The 26912-nt window shown below is 50.1% G+C and overlaps 3 protein-coding genes across 6 annotated transcripts; 1 reads left to right on the top strand and 2 right to left on the bottom strand.

Annotated features, from left to right (window-relative positions):
- Positions 1–2245: 2245 nt before the first annotated feature.
- Positions 2246–3988, bottom strand: LOC122369120 (solute carrier family 66 member 3-like). Its single transcript, XM_043343563.1, has 2 exons — positions 3625–3988; positions 2246–3331 (listed from the first exon to the last, which is right to left on the bottom strand). The coding sequence occupies exon 2, from the start codon at positions 3329–3331 to the stop codon at positions 2708–2710; it is 624 nt and encodes a 207-aa protein (XP_043199498.1). The 5' UTR covers positions 3625–3988; the 3' UTR covers positions 2246–2707.
- A 282-nt stretch (positions 3989–4270) lies between these two features.
- On the top strand, positions 4271–19817 carry LOC122369118 (GPI ethanolamine phosphate transferase 1-like). Of its 2 annotated transcripts, none has more exons than XM_043343558.1 (17): positions 4271–4413; positions 7975–8242; positions 8631–8851; positions 9190–9421; positions 9708–9835; positions 10066–10349; positions 10686–10913; positions 11210–11350; positions 14591–14693; positions 14890–15053; positions 15423–15601; positions 15894–15944; positions 16298–16482; positions 16766–16950; positions 17441–17530; positions 17899–18090; positions 18308–19817. In XM_043343558.1, the coding sequence occupies exons 2-17, from the start codon at positions 8016–8018 to the stop codon at positions 18626–18628; spliced, it is 2931 nt and encodes a 976-aa protein (XP_043199493.1). In that variant the 5' UTR covers positions 4271–4413; positions 7975–8015; the 3' UTR covers positions 18629–19817. The 2 variants fall into 2 exon arrangements, with proteins under 2 accessions (XP_043199493.1, XP_043199492.1); XM_043343557.1 differs by having other exon boundaries at positions 4289–4389.
- A 94-nt stretch (positions 19818–19911) lies between these two features.
- LOC122369119 (coiled-coil domain-containing protein 102A-like) lies at positions 19912–26851 on the bottom strand. Of its 3 annotated transcripts, none has more exons than XM_043343560.1 (8): positions 26734–26851; positions 24928–25107; positions 24453–24563; positions 23562–24100; positions 23039–23228; positions 22546–22773; positions 21938–22230; positions 19912–21564 (listed from the first exon to the last, which is right to left on the bottom strand). In XM_043343560.1, exons 2-8 carry the CDS (start codon positions 25075–25077, stop codon positions 21474–21476), a joined length of 1602 nt encoding a protein of 533 aa, XP_043199495.1. In that variant the 5' UTR covers positions 25078–25107; positions 26734–26851; the 3' UTR covers positions 19912–21473. The 3 variants fall into 3 exon arrangements, with proteins under 3 accessions (XP_043199495.1, XP_043199496.1, XP_043199494.1); XM_043343561.1 differs by having other exon boundaries at positions 26803–26824; XM_043343559.1 differs by having other exon boundaries at positions 26752–26820.
- Between the last annotated feature and the right edge of the window lie 61 nt (positions 26852–26912).

Here is a 26912-nt window from a genome sequence, read left to right as displayed (position 1 = left end):
TCCGCATCGAATGATATATATGTTGACCTCGAAAGGTCAAGGTCAAAGGTTGACCTCAGGTCACGTGACCTCGAGGTCATCATGTATATCATTCGATGCGTCTTGACGAGCTGAACACAATGAAACCATCCGCGCAGCTGTATCTTGTTCCTGTACGGAGTTATTGGCAAAAAACCGCTGGTGACCTTTGATGACGTCACATGACCTTACAGCTGCCCAACAGCAAAACAGACCTCAAGGTAGTGAAGGTTGATCGTATATGAAGTCATGTGTGGTATATGGGGCCATTCCGACCCGTTTCAGTAGTAAAAACAGGGAGTTGATTTTTCCCCATTGACTTATAATGGGGAGGTCGCGAAATTGACCTGACCTTAGGTCACCGACATCAAAACTCCGAGATATACAAATTGTAGCTACTAATGACCTAATATCATCCTGCGACTTTCAAAGGCCTCCGACATCTACTGTAGCTCTGGCACGGTGACAAAGTTGCAAAAAAGTGACTTGAGGTTGGGTCATCCAAAGTGACCTGGTGACCTGACCTTGAAAGTTAGGAGGTTCAAACTTGCACACCATGTGCAAAATTGATGAGAGAATAGTCGTACCAAATTTCGCGGCGCTACGCGCCGCGGTTTTCCCGCTATCCGCAAAAAACCTCAGGGGGGGGGGGCGGAAATCCGCCCCCCCGTCGGTGCGCGTGTTAACCCGCGCCCCACTGGGGTCTGCGTATAACACGCCCTACTGGGGGGGGGGGCTATTCATAGCCCCCCCCCTCCCTCCTAACTCCGAAACTACTGGGCCGATCGTCAAAATTCAAACGGCGTCTGATAGCCCCGGAAAAACTGTCGAGCAAAACCTAATTTCATTGACCTCGAGGTCACCAATGACGTCACAGGTCAGGTCAAAGTAAAAATTATTAGCATTTTGGCTTGTTCACGTTTTGGGCTCTGGCCGCCGTCTTACATGTCAGATCAGGCTCATTTTTGGATCACACACTCGGGAACAGATGCTCTAGTTACCCTGAGGGTACCAAACTTGTACTTTGATTTTCAGGTCAAGGTCAGGTCATCACAGGTCACGAAAATATAATATCATGCGTCGGTCACGTGACACATGTTTTCTGGTCCATTTAGGTCAGAGATTTCGAATTTGATGTCGTCTGTGTCATTCGAGGTCATTTTGAGTCGAATTTAGCTTAGGTCAGGTCACTTTCAGGTCAAAAAAGGTCAAATTTTGAAGCTAAAATTTTTCAACAAAAAATGTGTCTATTGGATGCAGTTTGAGCTCAGGAGCACGATGGTGCTATTTATATTGGCGTACGATGTCAAATACGTGCTGAAAAATTGATTTGAAAAATTAATAATTGTGAATTTTTCGCAATAATGCGTAAAACTTGGCCATTTTGAAGATATTTAGCTAAAACTTGCTAGAGTTATTCATAATAATGCGTTCTATCACATACATTCCGGTTTTTTTCGAAAAGTCAAAAACTTTTTTAAAAAATATAAAAATAAAAATTTTGGATTTTATGATATCAAATTTTTGAAATTTTCAAAGTTTTGAAAATCCGAGATAGCAGTTTGATAGCGCAATCTATTCTGAGTCCTCTCATGCAAAGAAATTGGATCTAGCTTAAAAACTGAGCTCTTGGGAGCGATTGCCGTGGTTCAATGTTTTGCGTCGAAATCGGCCGAACATGACGTCACTCTTACGTCATTTCTGGCCGACCTATAGTAGTTACGAAGTTCAAATTTTGACACAAGGTGTCAAACTGATGTAGCCTAAGGTACTGAAAGTTTGGCGTCGATACGTCAAGCGGTTTGGAAGTTATTGCAGAAAAACGGGAGGGGGGCTATAAATAGCCCCCCCCAGTGGAGCGCGGGTTAATTTGGAAAATATGCGTAGTTAAAAACTTTAAAATGTCATGAGCATACGAATTTACGAAACCAGAGCTATAAATACGCTGATACCGTCGGAAAATTCCGTACCTATTGTCAACATAATTTAGAAGCCTATAGGTATTGGGACTTATATGATTTCAAGCTTTTACGACTAGACATCTTAATTCAAGGTAGGTACGTATTTTCGGCTACTAGTCGTTTATCTATTGGGACTTAGCCAGACACGTCCGCTCCATTTGCTGACTTCAACTGGGCTGCCGTCGAGTCAGGAGTCTCAAATGTCGCGTGCCTCAGAGGATCCAAGGCGTCCGGTGCACTACACTCGATCTCGATCACTTCAACGGTCACCAGCAAGGATACATTTCAATATCTGAGACATGTGTCTAAATAAGACATCCGGTCACGGGACCGAATAAGCTCAAAGAGCGGGCTGCACTCGCAACAAACGTATGTAGACGCCTAGCGGGACGCAACGAGGCATGTTTTATATCACTGAATACAATATAATTGATTTGATACACCTTCTCTCTTTTCATAAACACTGTTTCTGGGTGTGACAAGCGTGACAATTATATCGATTCCGTCCGCCGTCGGTCTTCTCTATAGAGAAGACTGACTATAGACGGTCGGCAGCCCACACCAGACAAAAAAAGTTCCATCCAGCGACAAATCGTTTTATCCGCCGACAAATCGTTATGTCCACCGACGATTCGTTATATCCGCCGACGAATCGTTATATCCGCCGACAAATCGTTATATCCGCCCACAGTTATGTCCGCCGATAATGACCTCTGTTCACTGTCGGTCTAGTCGGCCGGCCGGCGGCGGAACACTGTGGCCGCCACCAGCACGGCCAGGTTGAGCAGCAGGCTGCCGGTGAAGCTGATCAGCAGCAGCCGGTCGCCGGTGCGCAGCAGGGTGGTCAGCAGCCGTGTGACACAGGTGAGCGCCGCCAGCAGCCAGGTGAGCCTGCTGACGGCGCGGCCGCTGCGCGCGCGCACCACGGCCCCCAGCTGAGACACCTTGCCGCTCCAGGCGATCGGTAGGTCCAGCTGCAGTAGGAAGGTCAGCAGGCCGAGCGGGAGAGGCCCGGCGGCCAGCGCCAGCGCCGTCAGCGCAGCGCTGGCCAGCACCAGCAGCTGCGGCGCGCCCAGCAGCCCGCGGCGAGCCAGCAGGAGGAGGAGGATGGCCAGCAGCTGCGGCGCCAGCAGCAGGTGCTCCAGATAGCTGGTGAGGATGTAGCCGTGCCGCAGGTGATAGCAGAGCTGGATGGAGCAGCTGGCCAGCTCCAGCACGGCGGAGCTGACGCTCAGACCGGCCGTGGAGCCGTCTCGGAGGAGGGATACCAGCTGAGGCAGCTTCAGGGCCACCGACGGACCGATGGTAAGCCAGTCGCAGAGCAGGGCGAGACGCACCGCCCAGAGAGACATCTGATCACGGAAAGACGGTCACATAATATGCCGGCTTTTACCACAGATAGACGGTCACACAATGCAGGAACAGATGGTCACAAAATATACAAGAACAGACGATCACACAATATACAAGCAACTGACCGGGGATAGACGGTCACACAATGTGCCGACATCAGAACATCATGGTCGCACAATATTACCGACAACTTGCCAGGGACAGACGGTCGCACAACCTCCCGGTATTACCTAGTTATAAAAAAGGAATGACCTAAATTATCAATTTGTATGTTTGTATAAACAATACTTACGTCCGGCACTGTTTGTAAACAATCGGTTCAGCTGCACGGTCTATCTCATTCAGCACTGCTTAGCGCCAGCACCAGCAGCAGCACCAGTCACGGAGCTGCCCACTGCCCAGCACCAGTCATGGGAGCTGCGGGCTCGTCTGCGGCCGTTCCGCCGATGCAGCTGTGCCGGGAAGCGTGCACCCTCGCACAGCCGTCTCGCGACGGTTCCATCGCATCGCGACACGTCTTCTTATCTCGGACAGAGCACAGGAACTGAACCAACTGATAGTGCCTGCCCGCTGCAGTTAGCAGTTAGCACGCGCCCGTCGCGCTGCCTCGGCTAGTGACGGCTGATAGCAGGCATGGTGAGAACCACAGGACGGGCGGTCCCGTTGCGGTCCCGTAGGCACGAGAAGAAAAAAAGGTAAATATGTGCCAGTGCACCCTCAAAAATGAAGATTTTGATAATGCAAAAGCTCACCCGATAGAGGTTGGTTCATATGCATCATCTAAATTCTAAAATCTAAATTGGAATTCATCGGCATGGCATAACTGACGGCGGGAGTTACATAAAGGAACGATGACACGAGACCTCGGACTAGAAAGGAAAACTTTATTTGGAAGCATCTGCTAGCCGAAATGAGGAATCCAACTCTTAGACAAAAACAAGGCACCTGACACATTTACAACGCAGCCGATTTTTTGCGATTTGATATATTGTAATGGGCGGTATGAGGAATTTGAGAGGCAAAATGCGTTTTTATTAGTAGTGTTTCGCTTAAAAGAGTGAGTTTAGAGTCTTATCTTAGGGTACGTCCGCTGCCGCTATATTCATACAACCGGGCCTGATTCCCTTACCTTACCTTACCTTACTTTGATCAGAATTTTGAAAGGCTCTTTGGCCTGTGGGGTACCGTTCTCATCGAGCTCGAGGCAACTTGAATGTCAAAACTCAGTCAGGCACTGAGTACCTGATGTTTGCCCAGTGGGCGTCCAGCCTGGATTTGAAGAGGTCTACAGAGGCAGCGCTCACGACTGAGAGGGGGAGACTATTCCAGTCGTTCACTACCCGCGCACCGAACGCTTGTCTTCTCGGTCTTGATTCGGCCCTCGGCTTCAGGAGTTTCCACGGGTGACCGCGGGTGCGCTGGACTGCTGCAAGAGTGAAGAAGTCCTCTGGAAGCAGGTCCATTCCGCCGTGGAGAACCTGGTACACTTGGATCATATCCCCGCGACGTCTTCGGTAGAATAGTGATGGAAGCTTCAGTGCCTCTAGTCGTTCCTCATATGGCAGGTGTCTGATAGAGCTGACTAAACGAGTGGCTCTCCGCTGAACACGTTCGATCAGGAGTTGGTCGGCTCGGTCAAAAGGACCCCAAGCAACATTACCATACTCTAAGTGGGGGCGAACAAGTGCTCTGTACAGCAGAGGGAGTGTAAAGTCGTCAATATGCTCGAACGATCGTCTGACAACCGCCAGCATCTGGTTCGCCTTTGCCGCCGCCGCCGCTGCTTGCTTTCTGAACTTGAGGTTAGGGTCCACGTGGATGCCCAGGTCGCGTACGGTTTCAGCCACTTGCAGGTTGACCCCTCGCATCGTGTACTGGAGTTGAGCGTTGTTGGTGCCTAGGTGAAGAACCTCGCATTTGTCCTGGTTGAAGGGAAGTTGCCATCTGTCAGACCAGGCCACCACAGCATCAATGTCGGCTTGCAGAGATGCCGCTTCCGAGGGTGCTGACACGCTGCGGTAGATTTTTGTGTCGTCCGCGAACATTTTCACCATGCAGTCGACGACAGCGGGCATATCGTTGATGAAAGCAAGGAACAGGAGCGGACCGAGGACCGAGCCTTGCGGCACTCCACTTGAGACGGCAGACCAGCCAGAGAGGTGACCGTTGACGGAGACTTGCTGCTTCCGATCGGAGAGAAAAGCATCGATCCATTGAAGAAGGTTGCCTGACACACCAAGACTACGAAGCTTCAATAGAAGGCGCTTGTGAGGGACCGCATCAAAGGCTTTACGAAAATCAAGGTAAACTGTATCAACTGGGCTCCCCTGCTCAATCATCTTACTCCAGTCGTCCAGTACCTCAATGAGTTGCGAGTTGCAGGACCTCCGTGGGCGGAACCCGTGCTGGTGCTTGGAGAGCTGGTCTGTTGAGCATAGGAAATCCATGAGTTCGTCCCGGATCAGTGATTCGAGGATTTTGCACGGGATCGACGTAAGACTGATGGGACGATAGTTACCAGGAGTTTGCTTGCTGCCTTTCTTGTGAATGGGAATGACCGTTGCCGCCTTCCAAGAGTCGGGAATAACGCCTTGATCGAGAGAGGCACGATAGATGGAGGCAAGTGGACCAGCTAGTGGCCGGGATGCGAGTTGCAAGAGCTTCGGGTGTAAGCCGTCAGGGCCCGGTGCACAAGTCGTCTTCAGGGTCTCGAGCTTCCTCCTCACAGCCTCGGACGTGATCTGGATCGTCTCCAACGGACGGCCAGCGTACTGTGAGGGTGGTTCGGGAATCTGTGAGACGTCTTCGGCTGTAAAAACACTGCTAAAGAAGGCATTCAAGAGGTGCGCTTTCCCGAGATCATCGCTTACCACCAGCCCGGAGTCATCTTTGAGGTTTTCGAGCCTGGCTTTTGTTCGGATCCTAGTGTTGGAGTAGCGCCAAAAGGCTTTCGGGCATTCTTTGACGTTTCTGGCTAGGCTGATCTCCAGGTCCCTCCTCAGATTTCTTGTCAACTTCCGTAACCGGTTTCTACACTGAGTGTACCTGGTGTAGTCAATGATATTCTTTGAACACACATATATTTTCCACAGCTCTTCTTTTCGTTTCTTCAGCCGTAGGGCCTGCCCATTTCCCAAGCTAGATAAGTCGTGTTGTAGGCATCCCTCGCTCGCTATCTCATCTGATTTGATGATTGATTGATGATGATGATATCTCATCATCATCAAAGTGATCTTTCACTTTGGCCGCTTGGAACAGCGACTTGTGTCTAATAATTTCTGTTGAAGTTGGTTATGAAGCTTCATGAGTTGAATCGGGTATTATTAATGAATTAATTCTGATAAAGGGTGGAATAAAATAATAAACAATTCAAATTGGGCTTTGATTCCTTTTCAATTTTTTTTTATCGCAGCCCTCTTCAAGTTCAAGTTTTAAGAATCAGAAGCCAAGCTGCTACGTGCCCTTACCCAAAACAACAACAAGAACCTGCTTCAGAGTTCTATAGCCTTGCCTGCTTCAAAGTCATACTTGGAATAGGCTAATTTAAGTACCTTCTGCATCCATTACACTTGAAAGTTGAAAAATTTGAGACCTGAGATTACTAAGAATGATTTAGGTACCTACTCAGTTTTCACAGTTTACTTATTTGTACAGTGTACAAAGTATCCATACTATGCTATGCAGTGATCAGTGATGTGCAAAATGGTAGGGTTTCAGGTGAAATCTGAAAACAGGGGGCCTGGGGTGATATGATCAAGGATTTTGAAATTTGTTTGATTTAGTCATGTGATAATTAACCTGTTAAAGGTACCAAAAGGGGGAGGATATCCAAATGATCATGTGACTAAAAATGCCCTCTGGCGCCGTTTTCAGATTCCACCGACTTTCATGGATGCCTAGTGCCTACTGCTGACTGCTGAGAGTGTGGGAGGACAAAAATATGCAAAGATGAAGAAATGATATGAACAAGGAAGTGTGCTTTACCAATAAATTTTTGTAGCAAGGAAGTAGGAACCATGGAATTTGTTTCAAAGCAAAGAATCTATTGCTTCAAAGAGTTCATTGTTTCAGTGCAAAGTTTCATGAGTGCAGTGTTTCAGTTTTGTTTGCCTATTTGGGTACATTACCTTGTCTTAAGACAATATTCAATTATGAATCAAATTAAAATGCCTTTATCTGTTACCTACACAAATATAATAACATTTATTAGATCAGGTGACAGGCTGGTCTTCGAAATATGAGCAACTCACCTGGTTTACCCACCTGGTTGGGTTCCCTGAACCCCAGTGCCATTAAAGGAAAAGAGGAAGGAAGTGAGTAGGTCAAGGAACAGGAACCCTTAATCCTAGATGCACCAGCCAAAGTTCTTGTCTGATGGAAATTATGAAGTAAGAAGGCTGAAGCTGAGCATCTTCCATGATGATACGCATGAAAACAGTACCTACAACTACCACTAAGGAAGTTAACACAAGAGTACAGCTGTACTAAGCTACTGCCTACTGGTAGATAGTTAGTACAACAAGATAGTGAAACTTTAACAATTTAACATGCTATGATAGATAACTTTGTGGGATACACCATTAGAATGTTGGTAGAAATAGACATGTCTGAAGCTATGTTTAAGATAGGATGTCTTCCACAGGCATCTCCAGCCACCTGCAGAAGTTCGCTCCTGCCGGGACCATGTCATGGCGCCTGCTGCTGCCGCTCGGGCTGGTCACCCACCTGGTGTTCCTGGCCTCCATATTCGACATCTACTTCACATCACCCATTGTGCACGGGATGGCGCCCCAGAAGCCGCTGCAGCCGCCGCCGGCCGCCCGACTCGTGCTGATCTCGGCTGACGGGCTGCGTGCCGACAAGTTCTACTCGCGAGGCGCCGACGGACGACCGCTGGCGCCATTCCTCTGGTGAGTGAGACGTATGGGTGTGGGTGTGGGTGAGAGTAAGTGTAACGCTGTGTAATGAACGAGATCGGAGTTTAATCATATCACATACAGAGTGCTGGATGTGGTAAGTCTCGGCTCATCAAGTGATGCTGGTAGTAAGAGGGCTGAGATGCTTATCTTGTCAGTTTTCACCTCATTTCATTATAATACTGATGTTCTTTCTGGCTATGTCCGAGTTCGCCCCTGTCCAGTGTCCGTACCCGTCTGGACATATCATTGGTCAGTGTGTCCCTTTCCCACTCCGCCCCCCTGAAGCCCGCTCAATGATGTGCACAAGGGAGTCCCGTGAGCACATCATTGTCCCGTGACACGGGACATCAGCTGACAGTTCCCCCCCCCCCCTCTCCAGCCGGATGGCTCGCACACGTGGCGTCTGGGGCGTGTCCCACACACGTGTACCCACCGAGTCCCGACCGGGACACGTGGCGCTCGTGGCCGGCGTGTACGAGGACCCCAGCGCCGTGACACGCGGCTGGCAAGAGAACCCCGTGCCGTTCGACACCGTCTTCAATCAGAGCTCGCATACCTGGGCGTGGGGCAGCCCGGACATTGTGCCCATGCTGGCCAAAGGTGAGAGCAGTCAGCGTGGGCAAGGTGCCGGACGCCGGTCCAGTGGCTAATTAAGTGCAGATCATTTAGCTATGAGTGAGTGGGTTAGTATGTGTGTCAAGTGACTCGAAATTACTGTTCGCTATTTCCTCATGTCAATTTAGGTACCTATTTAGGTTCGCAGTAATATTTCATCACGTGTTTTCTAAAACAATGTACTCAATACTTCTGTACCTACGTATTACGCATGAATGGGCAACAAAGCCACGAACTATCATTTGTTCCGATAACACCAGCGTCCTGTGTTGTGACTTGTGAGCGATGTCGCTGAATCCGCCCCGTCTCTTCCCTCTCCCCAGGCGCCACACCTGGACGGGTGGACACCTTCACATACGACGCGCACGAGCAGGACTTTGCGCGCGGCCTGGCCTCCGAGCTGGACGGATGGGTGTTTGATCGTGTCTCCGAGTTTCTGAGGACGGCCGCCGGCCACCCGGCCACGGACGCGCGTCTTCGTCAGCAGGGGACAGTGCTGTTTCTGCACCTACTGGGACTGGACACCACGGGGCATGGACATAAACCGCAGTCCAGGTGGGAAACGGGACTGGGAGACGTCTAGATGTCACCAAAAACTAGACACGTCTAGACACAAATAGCAGTTCAGGGGTGGGGCACGGAACTGGTGCAGCTGTAACTTTTTTCTCGATTTATTCATGTATTACAGGCTACAGCATGTGTCATCTCATCAAGTTTAGTTGATAAAAAGTAATTTCATTGATGTGAATCAGAGAGCTGACTTGCAACTTGCCATGTATTGCTATTGCATGCTCCCCGTCCTAGCGGCTGTAATTGATCGTTTGTGACCGGTTCCTTTCAGTCAGTACGCTGACAACATTCGCTTCGTGGATGCCGGACTAGAAAAGCTGATCGGTGAGATCGACAAATACTTCAACGACAGCCGAACGCTGTTCGTGTTCTCGTCAGACCACGGAATGACCGATTGGGGTGAGTGCCATCAAATCTCGTCTCTCAACTGCGCTAGAATATCCCCTCCTCTGTTTGGTGCATAATAAGTATAAGTTACATGCAATATGCGGAATCGGATATTCTATAGAATGTCTAAGCGTTCCGCAGGTCTGAGCGACCGGACTTTCTGTACTGTTTGCTGCATGTCGATACGAAGAAACATATCCCTGTATGATGATTCATGTATGACAGTGGTAATTCGTCCCTAGGTTCCCACGGCGCGGGCGACCCGTCAGAGACCCAGACCCCGCTGGTGGCCTGGGGGGCCGGTATCCGTGGACCGCTGCCGGCACCGGACGGTGACCCGCCTCCCGACGCCGTCACCGCCGCCCTGTACGCGGGCCGCGCAGTCGATCAGGGGATGGCAGAGGAGGGAGAGAAGAGAGGGGAGGGGAGGGAGCTGCTGGAGCTCCGCAGGACTGACGTGGCTCAGGCAGATATAGCGCCACTGGTGACGGCGCTGCTGGGCCTCAACCTGCCCGTCAACTCGGTGGTAAGTGGGACAAACTTTCCGAGTCCTGTCAGCTCTGTAGTTTGAGACGCATCTTCAGTCAACTATGGCTCTGTGATAATTAGAGCTATGGGTAGTCAATACGGCCGTAACCTGATAATACCTGGTGTTGGTATAGCGGAAGGCGACGACGAATTACTGCATTCGCTACGCTGCAGCTGCTTTGGGTCGAAATCTGACTATACATATACGGCCCACGCACAACTTGCATAACCTGTTTATTGATAGCGACAATTATATTCGACTCCGGCCTGCTGTGTTGCTACCCCAGTTCGAACAGTGGCCTCTCTCTAACCTCCTATCTGCCACCGTCTCCAGGGCCGCCTGCCTCCCGACGTGCTGGGCGTACCACCCGACCAGCGGGCCGACCTTCTCTTCACCAACGCTCGCCAGCTGCTCTGTCAGTACGAGACACGCCGGCAGCAGCGGCGGGCCGCCACGGCCGCCGCGCTGTACTGGGAGCACGGCAGGCTGGCGCCGCACGCGCAGACGCAGATGGTGAACAAGGTGCTGGACTACATGCAGAAACGCGACTGGGATAACGCGGTGCGTATTTGTGTGTGTGCGAAAGAGAGAGCTGGCAATGTAATTTTTTGTGTTGCCGGCAGTCGCTGCCAACTTCTAGGTCATTTATATTTGACGTAAAAGAAACCATTTTAAACTAATGCGCATGCACTGTTCGAGAGAAGCATTCAGTTTCCTATCACTCTCAATTTCAGTTTTTTCCGTTACTCAACGACACTCTGCTCACTGTCTGGCCGACGCCCCGTTCAGTATCTGAGAGCCATTCTATCAGGCTGTCTTACCGTCCTCTTGCTGACCTGAATCTCCCTAATCTGCAGATGTTTCTGATTGGCGAGCTGATGGACCTGGCGCTGGCCGGAATGCACTACTACCACACGTACGACCGTCCGATGCTGCAGACCGCTGTCACACTCTGCTACCTGGGATGGATGCTGCTGCTCGCATCACATCTGGTCAAGGTGAAACGCAGGGGGCATCGGGGCCAGTCAGGGACCATCGGGTTACTCAGGGGCTCAGTCAGCAAGGTAACGGCCAGACCTTATTCTGACCCCCACCTGCGTACGCTTGACACTCAGTTCTATTTTGTATTAACCCGGCAGGCGGTGGGCCTCCCAGCCACCTTCCGCGCGGTGGGGGGGGGGGGGGTTTGCCCCCCCCCCCCGTATCTCCGAAACTACTGGACGGATCCGGAAAATTCAAACGGTGTTCGATAGCCCTGTCAAATTTGTTGAGGGAAACCAAATTTCATTGACCTCGGGGTCACCGATGACGTCACAGGTCAGGTCAAAGATAAAATGTTTCACCGTTCACGGGGCTTCTAGGGAAAGCGAGTAACACCGAGTAATGAGGCTTGAAATGATCTCACGCATGTCAAAGTGTTTTTATTTTAGGCAAAATAAATATCTAAAACAGTAAAACAAGCTTTCGGCATTACGCCATCATCAAGTAATCATCATCACGCCATCATTACGCCATCATTACGCCATCATCATCAAACTTGATGATGGCGTAATGCCGAAAGCTTGTTTTACTGTTTTAGATATTTATTTTGCCTAAAATAAAAACACTTTGACATGCGTGAGATCATTTCAAGCCTCATTATATTAACCCTAGAACGCCTAGGGGGGGGGTTGTATCAACCCCCCCCCTGAGGTTTTTCGGAAATAGTGCAAAAACGGCGGCGCGCAGCGCCGCCAAATTTTGGGTACCTTATGGGGCAACCTTTGCGCATCTTTTGCCGAAAAAAAATTGATCGGGTCATGTCAGGTCACGGAGTTATGACGTCATAAGAGGTACAGCCTCCGGCCGGATTTTCACAAACTGAGTGCCAACGCCCGAGGTTTTCTGCCGGTGGTACGGACATCGGTTGATGGATCGTGATGAAACTTCCCATGCATGTTGGGGCAAGTATTGGCTATCATATGGTATAAGAAATTTGACCGGGTCAGGTCAGGTCACGGAGCTATGACGTCACAAGAGGAACAGCGTCCGGTACTATTTTTGAAAAGCGCCCGAACCACTATTTTGCTAATTCTTGTCACCTCAATGGGAATATGCAGCAATATTAGCTTCTACAGGGAGCAAATGGACCTCCCAAATTCAAAAATACAATCAGATTTCAAAAATTTAAATTTTGATTTTTCGAATTTCTGCCGCCGACTGTGACCTTGCCGACTTCCGGCGCTCCCAACGCGCCATTTTTAGAGCTAGGGAAACGAAATACATACCAAACGATAGAGAATTGATCAAGGAACACGATGGTGAAGATTTCAAGTCGATATCTCCCACCGTTTTGCCGCAATCGCCGCCGAAAGTTGAAAAAAGTCTATTTTTCCGAAAATTTGACCTTTGACCGGTCAAAAGTAGGTCAAATGTTGACCTAGGACCAAAAAATATACCACCAATCGCGAGATCTCGTTGAGAGCAATCCGTTGGTTTTTTCCGCTAAGCTCTACGACCTTCCGTTTCGAAACGCCAGGGGGGGGGTCGTAACAACCCCCCCCCTGGTCGTTCGTGTTATGAGAAATGGCCTGGTCGTGCGAGGGTTAATAATAATCATGTCATCCATCCTCGCCCACATAAAAACACCGAGTAAAACGCATTTTGTCGAAAATCAGCGATAAGGCGTCAGTTGTCTAGTACATATGTTGCTATTAGAGGTCACTGGTCATACCAGGTCAGGTCACAGGTCAGGTCACCAAAGGTCACCAAGGGTCACCACATGAGCCCAACTTTACTAAGGTTATGCGATGCATGTTTTATGGCCAGTTTTTCATTTCCAACTCAATGGTGTTGGTTATAAGACCATCAGGTACGGTTTAGGTCACTTTCTGGTGGAGGTCAGGTCAAGGTCAGGTCAAAGAGGTCAAATTTCAAAGTTGATATTTTTGCATAAAATGGGTATCGATTCGATGCGGCTCGTCACGGGGAGTCTAATGGTGGTCTTCGTTTTGCGCTACGAGGTCTAGAATTGCTAAAAATTGAGTTTGAAAATTTGACGTCATCAATTTTGAACAGTTTTTTTCGCTATAACTTGGCCAAAAAAAAAGAGGTATTAATCTCAAATTTGGTATGTAGATAGAAGGCGGCAGGGACTATCACATATATTCCGTTTTTTTGAATTTCAAAACACTTCCTGGATTTTTCGGCTATTATTTTCAAAAAATCTATTTTTTGATTTTTGGGGGTCAAAGTCTAAAAAATTCGAAAAACCGAAATAGCAGTTTTGTAGCCCTTTTGATTCCACACCTTTTATGTCTGAAACATTTTTCTGTATCTCTAAAGCTGTAGCCCTGACAGGTCTTCCCGCGAAACCTTTTTTTGGGTCGAAAATGGCAAAAATGACGTCACTCTGACGTCATTAGCGGCCAACATATCATAGCCTTTGGAAAAAATTTTGGTCACCATGTGCGCTAGCTGCTCCCGGGAGGGTACTGAAAGTTTGGTGACGATCGGCGCAGCGGTTCTCGAGATATATTGAAAAAACTAAAGGGGGGCAAAAAAATGCCCCCCCCCCCCCGCCTGGAAGGTTAAGAAGTTATTTGCATTACATCAGCACAGCAGATGGTTCACACGATAACACTATAAAAAGACCGTTCTATTTTTTTTTTTACAGCACAGTTACACCCGATATAATAGATGGCTGGCTAGAATTGTCCGAGAATGTAGAATTTTCCGAGTCTCATTTATCTTGTCTTTGTTTTAACTATGCATGCTCTATACTAGTGGTGTCAATTTCAGAAAAGGCATGTCCAATGTCCGTCCAATGTCCAATGCTTACGTCGATTGTCCGTCCAAAAATGTCCAAGCCAGCCATTTGTCCAAAGATGTCCGACGCCTACGCAGTAGTTTACACTCAACACTGCTATTTAATTTGCTTTTAATGTACCATTACCAGCTGAAAAGTGTTAATCATATCGAAAACTGAGCTTTCTTATAGCCAATCAATGTTAAACACCATTACTTTATAAAAATGTTGATGTGTAGCAAGCGATGTCCAAAGTTGTCCAAAGCCTGCTGTCATTGTCCAACCGAATTCCGAATTGGACATTGGACAAAATCGGAACTCCGAAGATTCAAGTTCCGATTGACACCACTACTCTATACATGCTTTGTTCTACGTACATGCATCTATCATTGTGAGCACACCTTCCCCACTGTTACCTTCCACTGTCTCACGCTATCACACCCCTCCCCAGACGTCTGGCACCTCCGTGCCTGCCGAGGGCCCGTCGGCCGGCGGACCGGCCGCTCTGGCCGTTGGAGTGGTCGGTACCAGCGTGGCTGTCTTCCTTATCGTCGGTGAGTGTTAAAACCAGAACGGACTTTCACGGCGAGCCGATGGATCCGTCCAAACCTTCGTTATGCCTCAGACGTGACTTCTTAGTACTTATGTACAATACTTCATAATATTTTAGGATAGTTTTTTTTGACAGGTTTAACTATATCATGTCGTTGATCAATGACTTCCCCCCCCCCCTTCTTCCTCCGCCGTCAGCCAAGTCCCTGCCGGCCCACTACGCCGTCTACCTGCTGCTGCCGGTGCTGCTGTGGTCGGTGCTCGCCTACGACGTGTCGGGGCTGTGGGCAGTGAGAGCCGCGGCCGGAGATAGGGGCACCGTGCTGAGGCATGGCGCGGTGCTGGTCGGCATTGAGCTGCTGGTGAGAGGGGGAGGGGCAGGGAAAGAGGGATAGGGCAGGCGAGGGACTATCTTGCTGATAGTTATCTTGTGGCTGCTGAATGAGAAGAGGTTTTATTAATTGTGTGTACCATGACTTCTGAGCAGAATGGAAAGGCCTCTGTCGTCGCATGCGAAGTTATGTAACATGCTGAGATGGATGGAACGTGCGAAGAGACGTTGCACTCGCTCGACGCCATCTTTGCTGGTATGCTTTTCGCTAGCATTGTCCCATCTTGAGTTCTCACCAGCTGCCTCCCGTCAGGCCGTGCATAATTTTCATCCCCTCTCGAGCTGTCCAGGTGTTGGTGTTTTTGAACCGTGTATAACCCTCCTCTCGTTTGTTTTTCAGGTGGTGTCGTTCTTCCAGCGCTGGGTGCTTTCTGTACTGCTCCTGGCCCTGGCACCCTGGCCTCTCACCCTGCCAAAGTACAGGAAGAGACTCACCGTACTGTGGGTGGGATCGTCGGTACTTTTGGCGGGGTTTCCGCTTAGTCCCGTCATCACCCACCAGGCCAACTATCTGCTCGTGTGAGTACCTGGTGATATTGTGTTGATCATCATACGACGCAGACATTAATAATTGATAAAAGTGCCGTTTTATACAGGCTGGTTTGGCGGATCAATAAGTAAAGGAATTGTAAGAGATATATCTGTGATGTTTGCTCACTTAATATTGCGTGTCTCCGTACCTTTTCTGTGGGTATCCGCCTCACCAACGTGTTTTACTTCTACATACCTCTGTCCTCTGTCCATAGTTACCACTCCTCCCCCGCCAGTACCGTTTCCGTAGCTGTCACCGCGATATGTCTGACTGTTGCAGGAAGGCGGCAGCCATGTTCTCGGCTGGCGGAGTGGCGCTGGCCTCCCTGTCGTGAGTAACGCACGGTGGTGGCGTGGGGCAGGCCGGGCTGAGTATGGTCTGAGGAGGTGGGGAGGGAACAGGACGGTGCGGTGTAATTCCACTATGCTTTTTGTGTCTCCTTTCGGCTTGCACATTGGGATTGGACGTGGACTCGGCCACATGCTGACATCGATCTAATATGAAGCATAGCTCTGCTGATTCGATCGTTTTCGCCATAATTTACCTGTTTCAATCATATCTGACCGTCAAATAAGCCACCGACAATAGTGTGGTCTGTGGATACGTTCGCGCGTTTCATTTTTCTGCTAGTTTCTCACCAAACTGTCATTCACGTCTGATGATGTCCCCTCTCCCATCTCTAGTGGCGAGCTGCGCCTGTTCCGACCGGTGGACCGACTCCGTGAGCCGCGCCACTGTCGGCTGATCCTGCTGGCGCAGGTGGCGCTCCTAGCGGCCGCCGCCGGAGTTACTCACGCCGTACAGTCGGCCGTCGGGAGTCGCTCCGCCGTGCCCGGATTCGTACACGTGGCCTCCTGGACCATGCTGGGTAGGTGACTGAGAGATAGGTCATTCGTCTGGGCCGTATTGAGTGTGGGCTGAAAGACGAAGAGACGGGCATCCACCTCAGCTCTTTGGCTATGCCGAGTGAATAATGGGGAGGGAATACATTCTATTTGATCATAAATCAGCGTTCAGTGAAGCTGCAACTTCTTACTGTTCATTATATGGAACCCTCATTACTTATTAGTTAAAATGTAGTAGCGCGTTTACTGCTGAGTCATCCCTGCCTTACATTAACCGCATCCCTCGTCCCTCCCCCGCTCCCCCAGCTCTGTCGTGGCTGCTGCCGTGCCTCAGCTCGGCCTGGCTGCTGAACCGGCTACTGCACGTCACGGCCGCGCTGCTGGTCCCTTTCCTGCTGCTCAGTCTCGGCCGGGAGGCGCTCTTTCTGCCGCTGCTGGCGCTGCACCTCTACTCGTGGACACGGCTCGAGCATACCTCCGAACAGAAACAGGTGCGAGGGATGTGACGGCTGGGAACCCGGCGGAGGGAGTGGCTATAGTAGAGGAGGTTGGAACTTGGCAAGCTCCGTCACGTTTGTTTAGCTTGTGTAGCTTCGAGGTCTCTTGAGTTACTGGGTTGAAGTCGTTCTTGTCTTTTGAAATAACACGATTTTCTTATTATGCTCATTCTTTCATATGCCGGTGTCTAGTTGGGATCAGTTAAGATGATCGCTTGTCGTGTCGTGTCCAGGCATTTTTTTTCGTCTGTCTTGATCAGACTGCTATCTGGATCAGTATGGTAGTCTCTGCACCGACTTCTCACCCAACCTTCCCCTGTTTCACTTCTCCCAGACTTGTACATAGTTTCTGATCAGACCTGCAGCAGGTGTCCATCCTCCGACCTTCAATCTCTGACCCGACCAATCTGACCGTGTCTGACCTTATCTGACCGTGCCTAACTGTATCTAACCGTGTCTAACCAGTCTCACCTCCCTCCCTCAGCTGGCGGAGCTGTCGTTTGACGACCCTCTGAGGAAGAACGAGGCCCGCCGGCCGGCCCAGTTCGGCGACACACGCAGGGCCTTCTTCTACGTATCCTTACTGATGTCTCAGAGTTGACAGGGGAGAGTCACGGGGGCGAGAGGGGAAGGGTCAAGTCCTCGCTGGTCTGCATTGTGTTTATTTAGGGATTTTGATGGGTCGATGTTCTTTGCTGAGTGTTAAACATAATCGTTATGTACGTTTGTCAGTGCCATACGTCACATGGTATTGCTGTTACAAATGACTTTTTTTTAATGTTTCTTCTCGATAGGTGTTGTTCCATGATCCCATCTAACTCTTAATTCAACTTTCTTCATGATGGGAATGGGGATAGATAGAAGGTCTCTATCGCCATGCTGTCACCGTCCCTTGCCCTCATATCTTCGTCTTTCTGCTTCCTTAACCACCCCGTCACACAGTTGCTGTTCGTCATGTTCGCGTTCTTCGGTATCGGTAACATTGCCAGCGTCAACTCCTTCGACCCGACCTGTGTGTACGCGTTTGTTACCGTGTTCAGCCCGTGGGTGATGGGCGCGCTGCTGCTCACCAAGATCCTGGTGCCGTTTCTGCTGGTCTGCTGCTACGGGAGAGCGGTGGCTACTGTGACCAGGGTGAGACGCCAGGGAAGGGGAGCTGGGACTGTTTGTTGTAAGACCTCACAGGGGAGGGAAAAGGGTCAGAGAAGGTAGTCTTTAAATGGCAGATGTTTAATTTCAAGGAACTGAGTCGGTTACCGAGGAGCAACGCTAGTTGTTCGCCTCGGGAGCTTAAAATCCACAGCATCATTACCACTGAGTCTGACGTCCCGTCGCGTCCTCCCTCCCCCAGATGTCGACCCAGCGTCTGTTCCTGACGGTGCTACTAATGTCAGACGTCATGTCCGTCCACTTTTTCTTCCTCGTCACCGACGCCGGGTCGTGGCAGGACATCGGATTCTCCATATCCCACCACGTGATCGCCACAGGAACATCGTGTTTCCTGCTGATACTGCACGGAGCCGCGCGGGTGCTCACCAGTGCCACCTGGTGGTCGCCGGTGGAATCTGTGCTTACAGAGCGGCGCCGCAGTCGCGTGGACCGGCTGGGCGGCGGGGAGATTGAAGTGTCTGTGGTAGGAGGGAGTGCCTCGCAGGGGATTAAACTCGAGTGAGCACTGAGGAGGCTGTGAGGACACGTCGAGCGGCGCGGTGGCTGGACAGAGGGACAGTGAGGGAGATTGAGGAGGTGTGCTAGGGTGTGAGCCGGGTGTGGGTGGCCAAGGATTGAACGGGAGTGAGTAAAGGTATGAGGTGAGGTGTGTTGAGGACGAGCATGTGTGAGGGGAGTCACGAGTGGGTATGATGAACGCGGTTCAGGCGGTAGTACCAATATGGCCAGGTGTATGGGAATGAGTATGAAGAATGGACGTAGCCTAGGTGGAGTTTGCGTGGTTTTTGTACCCTCTGCTGCTATCTTTCGCCGAGTAGTGGGACATTACTCGGGGTGAGATTAGGAACGTGGCTCAAGAAGTTACTGCTTTAAACGCACCGGGCCAGGGGTCACGACAAGACGTGCCCAAACAAAAGTGTTTAGTCTTGAGAAAGGAAATGTGGAAGTGGCCCACTCCTTGTGTCAGCCCCATCGCACCTATTTTACCTATTGCAATGCAAGGGTTGACCACAATTTTACGTGAATTCTGGTCACTCGGTCTGCTTCGACCGAGCTTGGTGTGCTATGTGATCGTCCATTGTTGTGGCATTGCTTGCCATTTTCAGAGGCACGCACGCCTCCATTGTGGTAGTGGTGACAGATCTCCATCTTATTGTGTGCCTCCAGACTTGGTGCCATCACCGACGCATGAGATTCGATTTCGCTTGTCAATTACTCAGTGATTGTGATTTCCTTGCGCGTATCTTTCCCAAGGCGCCACAGCGTATCGATTTTCTTTGACGACAGCTTCTGCAGTGTTTCCAATCCCCAGAAGCATATCGCTCGCCATTTTCTGAGTGTCCGCCAGGGTTACCATGGGTCGTTACCTGATCGGGTGATTAGGAGCCAAGGTTGCAGTGAGGCAGCGCGACTTTGCCTATGTATGTAGTATGGGATATTCTCACCACCGCTACAGTCCGTGTCCTAGTCTGTGATTGGATGGTGGCCTTTGGTTGCCACCGGTTGTCATGGCAACTGTAGCAGCACGAGCTTTCTGTGATTGTTGACTTGTAGAGCATGTGAATCGCCAGTACTGGCGTAAAACGGGAGAATTGTACACGAATTATTAATCCAAAGGGTTGTTCATGTTATGCGTTGAGTGGGCACTGTGAAATGATGGTCTCTAGTTAATACAGAGTTGTGAGCTTTGAGTAGTGATGTGGATGTGTTTCTAGGACTTGAATCTAGTCTGTGTTGTACTCAGCGAATCATCTTCGAGCTAGCTTCACGCAGTAACTCTACAAAGCCGCTGAGAATAAAGGGTTTTGTATTGCCATCACAACAATCTGAACAGATCTCCACGTCTGGGGAGACCCCACCAGCGCCTGAACCAACCTTCCATTCGCAGCTGGAGTGGCAGATAAATGCATACAGATACGAACATTCCAGAACAATCGGTGGCTCACTCGAGAGGCCAGGAGCTGCTGCGCGAAAAGGGATGGGACGCTGCGGTTGAACGAAAACGCAGCATGAGCGGTCCACCCATCATAGATCAGGTTGAGGGATTAAGTACTATAGGTCAGGTGAACAGTTGATTTTTGTTAGGATGACCGAGATGACCCTACACGTATCACGAACCAATAGACAACACCATATTGTGCATGACACTAGAGATAACGATACGCGTGATGCGTGAGACGTGCGAAAATCGTTGCGATATATACAGAAACGTTCTGAAGAAAATGAGCGCTGGATGACATCAATTAGTGTAAAAATAACACCACACGTTTATCTAATGATTGTATGAGCTTTGCAGCATGAATAATCTCACATAGTCGCTCAAACTGATACCAATATCTTAGCAAACAATTACCAAAATACAAAGACAAAGCAAAATGCCACGAGTTGCCTTTCAGCTCGTTCAAATCTTTATCATGTGGTGCTTCAACGGACTCTAGCAAAGTCGAAGTCCGCTTAGCCAATAATGCTAATATAAAACAACCGTGCAAGGAAAAAGAATCATGAGGAATATAACGGCAACTGCCAAATAAATATAGCAAAACAGTTAAAAAGACCGGCAGCAGTCGAGGCAGTTGCACATTCAGAACCCACTCCGCCAGACGCGCGGCTGGCGAACAAGCCGACAGGCCGAATACCGAACAGCAAACAGCTAGCCGCGCACCAGACAGCAATCATAGAGCCAACTTATTGCCCATCAAACAGCAAACAGAGACAGCTAGCCGCGCACCAAACATCAAACAAAAGCCCTTCGTATCACCGACCGAAACGGCTGCGGCAAACAGCCCACAGGACGTAAACTGCAGCTGATGGGTACACCTCAGCCAACTTGGCTCACAGGTACACCTCAGCTAACCATTACCCCACTGCTGAGTCGATTCGGCTCGCCAACAGCACGCCACAACTAACAGGTACGTTCACGACCAGCACAATTATTGTCACCCGGTACTCTCAGCTGCCCTATTATCCCGTGGCACGTCAGTATAAGCGTTAAGTATAGCTGCCTCCGCGACCGCGCCTACCCAGCTAAGAATTCTCCACAGCCGCCCACCGACTAATAAGCCTCTGCCCCGACACCTGCGAACTGAGAACACCGCATCCACTGGCGGTATAGGTAGTCGCCACGTCAAACAACTCTGACGGGCTCTCCAACAACAAAACAACACAGAGAGACAGACCTGGTGGCCGTGAGTGTGCGGGCCGCACATGCCGTAGTGGTCTATTTGTAGAGCAGACGACGCCTGACGACGCTCATCGGCCAGTCGGAGCCACCAACAACTCGTCAGAGCTCACAGCTCATGGAGCTCAGAGGTCAGAGCTCACACCTCGAACCTCACCGAACTCACAGCTCAGAGCTCACCGAGCTCCTCGTCGTCTGTCTCGCCGTCCACGAGGATCTTATCCTTGATGGACGGCATGGCGGAGGAGCCGGCACGAGCCCTGACGGTGGACAGAGCGGCCGTTAGACTGACAGTCACAGGTCAGTTCTCGGGATTCAGCTGGGTCTTAGGCCTCTGCGCGCGCTGCGATCGTGTCAAGCGTTGGGATTAAGACTGAATATCAAATCAGTTCCCAATATCCAATAAAATTCAGCCTAGTCCCGTCCAGCCTCCCAAGACTTCCCGCTTATCCCCCACTCCGATGTCATCCCCAGATCAACCTCCCGCTGCAGCCTTCTTCTCCTTGGAGCATCTTCATCCTCCCCAAGGACTGTTATCTATTCCTCCCACCATGATCGGCCCTTTCCCTTCCCCCACCCCCGTCTTACATCAAAGCCACCCCTCACCCTGCCCCAGGTCTCCTTGTCTCTCACCTGGCCTGGAGGTGCTGCAGCTGCACGGACAGGCTCTCCACCTGTTCCTGCAGCTCCTCATTGGTGCGCACCAGCCGCCGCTGGTTGGTCGTGCTGCTATCGACTTCATCCTCCACCGTGCCCAGCTCCCGCTTCAGTTCGTCCACGCGGCCCCGCAGTCGGCGCACCTCGGCCTCGAACTGTTCGGCGCGCCGCATGGCGTGGGAGAGCTCGGTGGTCTTCTCCTGTAGCACCTTCTTGAGCTTGCTGTGCGCGTGTTTTAGCTCGGAGAGCTCACGGCTCTTCTCGAATACCTGTCGACGTGAGGAGGGAGGGAAGAAAGTCAGGGAGAGTGAATGCAGGAGCATCGTCTTCATTTCAGAACGATTTGGAAATATGGTTAAGAGTGACGTAAAAAATCGTTATCGTTCTCTCCCGTCTCATTTCTCACAGCCCTTGCCCTTCTAAACAGCGACAACTCAGCCAGTGACCATTATACCAGTGACCATTTATCCACAACACAAAAGTGAAGGGCAGCATCCCATTCCCTTGGCCAAGCACACTCCTAGTGCATTCTTCATCCCCGACCCCTCTCCCCTAGTCTCACTCCGCCTCTCCCCCACCCATACCTCCGACTGGAGCTGTTTATTCTCCGTCTCGGCCGTCTGACTCAGCTGTCGACTCCTCTTCTCCAGTCGCTCCTCCAGATCGGCGATGTGCGCCCGCAGCTTCTTGTTGTCGCGCTCCACGGAGATTTTGTCCGTCTCCAGACGCTCGCGGCGCTCCCATTCGGCGGCGTTTTCGGCCTGTAGACGCTCAAGTTCGGAACGCAGCTCGGCCAGCTGTAGATCACGGACCTGGAGGGGGAGGGTCAGACTGGTCAGTGATCAGTAAAGACGCCAACAAAACAGCAAGGCTAGATATAACTAGCAGACAATGAATGAAAACAGAGGGTAATGAGCGTTGCTGATCTATGGACTTATCACGCGTGTCTCAGTGTGTAGCTTCCACCTAATCTTCCAGTTCCATTTGCGTACTCCCTTGAGTTTACAGGTTTCCTCTCCTTGCACCCACCTTCCCCTGTGATCGACTTTCCTCGCAATCACCTCCCCACTGACTCACCTCACGGCTAGACGTCTCGTCCCTCAGATCGAGCTGCATGCTGGTCAGCTGGTTCTCGTGCTGCGCGCGCAGCTCCATCAGCTGTTTGAGGGTCTCCTGGCGCGAGAGGCGCACGTCGTCCAGTCGCGAGCGAAGGTCTGATACGTCTTGACGCAGAGACTCGACGGTGCGCTGCAGGGCTGCTTTCTCGCTGAGGACATAGGGGCGGAGGGTTAATGCGAAAACATCTAACTACAAACCTACACAGGCAGAAAGCTGGGTGATGTGGAGATAACAGATGCGGTGGAACACGAAACATAGTACGATTTTAGCATTAGACAGTGGCGTCAGGGAGGAACGGAAATGAGAAATGTAAGAAATGTGCATTGCGTGTTAGTTATGGTAATTTTATCGCTATTTCCTCAAATATCTTCGCGACAAACAATATTTTGATAACTATATTCGCAAGCATGGGCATCATTTACCACAAATCAAGATAGCATCCTCCCTCGGACCTGGGTTTTAAGTGGGAAGTGTTACTCACTCCCGCTCGAGCTGCAGCGCCTTATCGGTCGCATCCCGCTGTCGGACGGACGCCGTCTCCACCGTGGCCACTGGAGACGTGGGCGAGGCGGGGGCGGCGGGCGACACTGCAGGAGAGACGGCAGGGACCGGGGTCTGTACTGCCACCGGGGTGGGTGTCAGCACCGGCGCGCCTACCACCATCCCGGGCGGAACCACCGCCGCTGCTGACACCGACTCCGGCTCCATCACCGGGCGCGGGCGCTGTTTGGGGATCGCTCCCCGCTCCGCCTCCGAGACTCGGAACTCGGGAAGGCCGAACGCGGCGGCGGCTCGCTCCGTGAGCGGGTCCGGCGGCGCGCCGACCGCCAGCGGACCGCCACACTCACAGCGCTGAGACAGCAGGCGTTTTAGCTGGCCCAGCTCGGCGGCTAGAGACTCGTTCTCAGCCTCGATCTCGTGTCGGTCCCGTTTGACGGCGGCCGTCTCCTTCAGAGCGGTCTCCAGCCGGAGCCGGACCGAGCGCAGCTCCTCGCGCGCCTTGTTCCGCTCAGCGCGAACCTGTCGTATAGTGTAGGCTGGTTAGCGAATATAAAAGTACTGCGTTCGTCATCGTGCACAAGAACCAGGAACGAATGCGCTTCAACTTTAAGTCGTTTTGGTTTGTATACAAAGCAGAAGCATTCAGGTGAGAACAGACACAAAAGTTGCTACATTCATTGCAAGATCAGGCGATACCACTTCCCCATGAATTATGCCTCCCTGAATGCCCAGACGCAGTTGCAAGACACAAAAATTTGAGTTCACTGCAAGGTAAAGCAATACCACTTCCCCATGAATTCTACCTCCCTGAACGCCCAGACGTAGTTGAGGAACCGTTGGTCTTTTCGCCCTCTCCCGCCACCAGACCCACCTTGCTCCACTTTTCGCGCCAGTTGGCGGTGCAGTCGGACCACCAGCGCATCGTCTTCTCCATCTGCGAGGCGCGCGCCTTGGCCTCCTCCAGCTCCTGGGTGCGCAGCTCCTGCGAGAAAAAACGGCGCGGTCAGCGCTGAAGCAAAGGAGAGCCTACCAGCGCTTCCACACAAAAAAGTCAGGAGTGATCCCAAACAGGGAAGCCGACAGACAGCACTGTCAGTGTCATTCAGGAGGACCCGAACGCGTCAGCGCAAAGGAGAACGGGACGGTCGTGAATACGGCACTCGGCAAAATGCAGTATCATGCAACACATCGACAGTAGGATAGACGACTGAGACGCGGCCTTATCGCACATCTACTGAGCGTTCCAAATCACAAATGAACTAATCAATCGTGAGTCAGAGTCCTTCCTAGCCATCAAAATATCAACCTGTCCGTCGCTGGTCGCTGGCCCACACGGTCGAACGTACCTCCTTGGCCTGCCATTCGTGGTGGCTGTGGCGGGGCGAACACTCGCTGAGGGCGCTCTGTCGCGCCGCGGCGAAATGGCCGTGACTGTGGCCGTGGCTGTGACCCGGGGAGCCGGTAGAGTGCGGCCGCGGGGCGGACGTATGCGGCATGGTGGCTGCCCCGGCCAACTGGCCACAGCTCTGTGGGTAGAAAAAAGTGCTTATAGGGCATAAGGTGTCCTGTGAAGGTAGGGTACTGTACAGGCTACCTCCATGTTAGGTTATCTCACCATCATGATACTATCATGAAAGGAATGGTCCTGTCATTAGGCTGGAATAGGTTGGTAAGGTATCAGCTAGCCAGTGGTCACTGTTGAGATAAAAATTGCATTTGGTGTCTATCTCAACTTGACAGGAAAAAGGATGAATTCTGGAAAAAAAAATAGAGAGGGGTCACAATAAGATGTGATGAACAATTGCTATTTTGACTTTACACAAGTGTGACTCCATTAATCATTTAATGTTTTGCATCAGCCCATCCAAGCAATTGATAATCTGCCTTTGTTAAGTTGGAAAAAGAAAGTTGCTCTAGAAAACTTGAAGTGAGAGCAGACAATAATTTTCATTTGGATGTTGTTCCCCACCCTAATCCACAAAATAGTCACATTTCAGCCTTGTTAAGGCCACAATAGCTGCGCATGATACAAGTTATGCAAAGTGTGCACAGCACACTAGCCTGTAGATACTCCCCAGTCTCCAGTTATGGAAAGGTTCATAAGGCATTGCCAAGCCTGTGACCAGTAGTAACTAGTATTGTCTAACAAATGGGATAAATGGGTTACCTAATACCTACCAGCCCATACTCAGCCTTTGCTTCTAAAGTATTACCTACCTACATTTATCAAATTGAAGTGACTGATTGAAGATGGGCCTGGGTATGTACTATGTTAGGGCCTGTGTTTGTGTAACAGGTCATGCAGTGTGCTAATACCAGCCAGATTTTGCACATGAATGTACATTGTACCTACATTATAATATTTGAGTCATCTTCCAATAATGTACCAGGGTGCCTCATGTTTGTATTTATTTGTATTTGTATTTATTGAAACCGTCAACAGGCACAAAACCCAATAAAAGACGGAGTTAAAAAGTAAAAGCACAAATAACACTAATAAAAAATGCCACATTTATGTACAGGGCTCACCGAGAGCTAAGAAACGCCAATACACACTTCCTAAAAGATGATCGATTTGTAAACAGATCAGAGCTCGGCATTGTCAGCATTGTCATGTTATTCTGATTTGGTGATTTTGTACAAGGTTGTTAACTGTTAGACATGTTGAACTTGGTGATAGGGAACATGGAGGGAAGTTGGGCAAAATTCTTCAAGAAGGTGTTGGGGAGGTAGGTAGCATGTTTGTAGATGCTAGGTAGATGCACTAGATTATGAATGATTCAGTACTGGGACTGATCAAGGAATAATCAAATTAAATTACACCAAATTGTAATGTCACCAGTCACACTACATAATATATTCCAGCATCAAGTTGAAGCTCTTTGATCTCTATATCAATATATGCATTAAATTGATCATTTGAATGCAATGATGAGTTGTCAACTAGCTATGTTCTAGTTAAGTAAGTACTGTAATCTGTTTTTGTTTTCAATCAAAGTACCTACATCAACATAGGTAGGAATTCATCAATATTATCATACTATCATGAAAATGAAAGAATTTCAAATGCTTGAGACAATTAAATACCAAAGCATCACGAATGGTATCTTCAACATTATGTTACCTGTTGATGTACATTACATGAAAAATACCTTAAATGTCCGCCTTACTGTTCAAATATTCGAAAAAAAAATCCACAATTATCTCTTCATTTATCTCACATCAATTTTTTGGTGTGCAATTTTGCGGCATTCACAAATGTCTCAGTTCGTCATTAAAACTTTTTCGTGAATTATCTAGAGACTTTCGGCACTTCTAGGGATATTTCAAT

This window comes from Amphibalanus amphitrite, unplaced genomic scaffold, assembly GCF_019059575.1.
Source record: "Amphibalanus amphitrite isolate SeventyFive unplaced genomic scaffold, NRLGWU_Aamphi_draft 001007F_arrow, whole genome shotgun sequence".
In the NCBI taxonomy this organism is placed as follows: Eukaryota; Metazoa; Arthropoda; class Thecostraca; order Balanomorpha; family Balanidae; genus Amphibalanus; species Amphibalanus amphitrite.
Note: the sequence above shows the minus strand (reverse complement) of the source record. Positions and strands in the feature narration are given on the sequence as shown.

Excerpts from the sequence above, each read along its gene's own strand:
- LOC122369120 (XM_043343563.1), bottom strand. The coding sequence starts at position 3,331 with ATGTCTCTCTGGGCGGTGCGTCTCGCCCTGCTCTGCGACTGGCTTACC.
- LOC122369118 (XM_043343558.1), top strand. The coding sequence starts at position 8,016 with ATGTCATGGCGCCTGCTGCTGCCGCTCGGGCTGGTCACCCACCTGGTG. Across the intron at positions 8,852-9,189 it reads TGTGCCCATGCTGGCCAAAG|GCGCCACACCTGGACGGGTG; the intron begins GTGAGAGCAGTC and ends CCCTCTCCCCAG. Across the intron at positions 10,350-10,685 it reads ACCTGCCCGTCAACTCGGTG|GGCCGCCTGCCTCCCGACGT; the intron begins GTAAGTGGGACA and ends CACCGTCTCCAG.
- LOC122369119 (XM_043343560.1), bottom strand. The coding sequence starts at position 25,077 with ATGCCGCATACGTCCGCCCCGCGGCCGCACTCTACCGGCTCCCCGGGT. Across the intron at positions 24,101-24,452 it reads GGCGCGAAAAGTGGAGCAAG|GTTCGCGCTGAGCGGAACAA; the intron begins GTGGGTCTGGTG and ends ACTATACGACAG. Across the intron at positions 21,565-21,937 it reads CTGCAGCACCTCCAGGCCAG|GGCTCGTGCCGGCTCCTCCG; the intron begins GTGAGAGACAAG and ends GTCCACCGTCAG.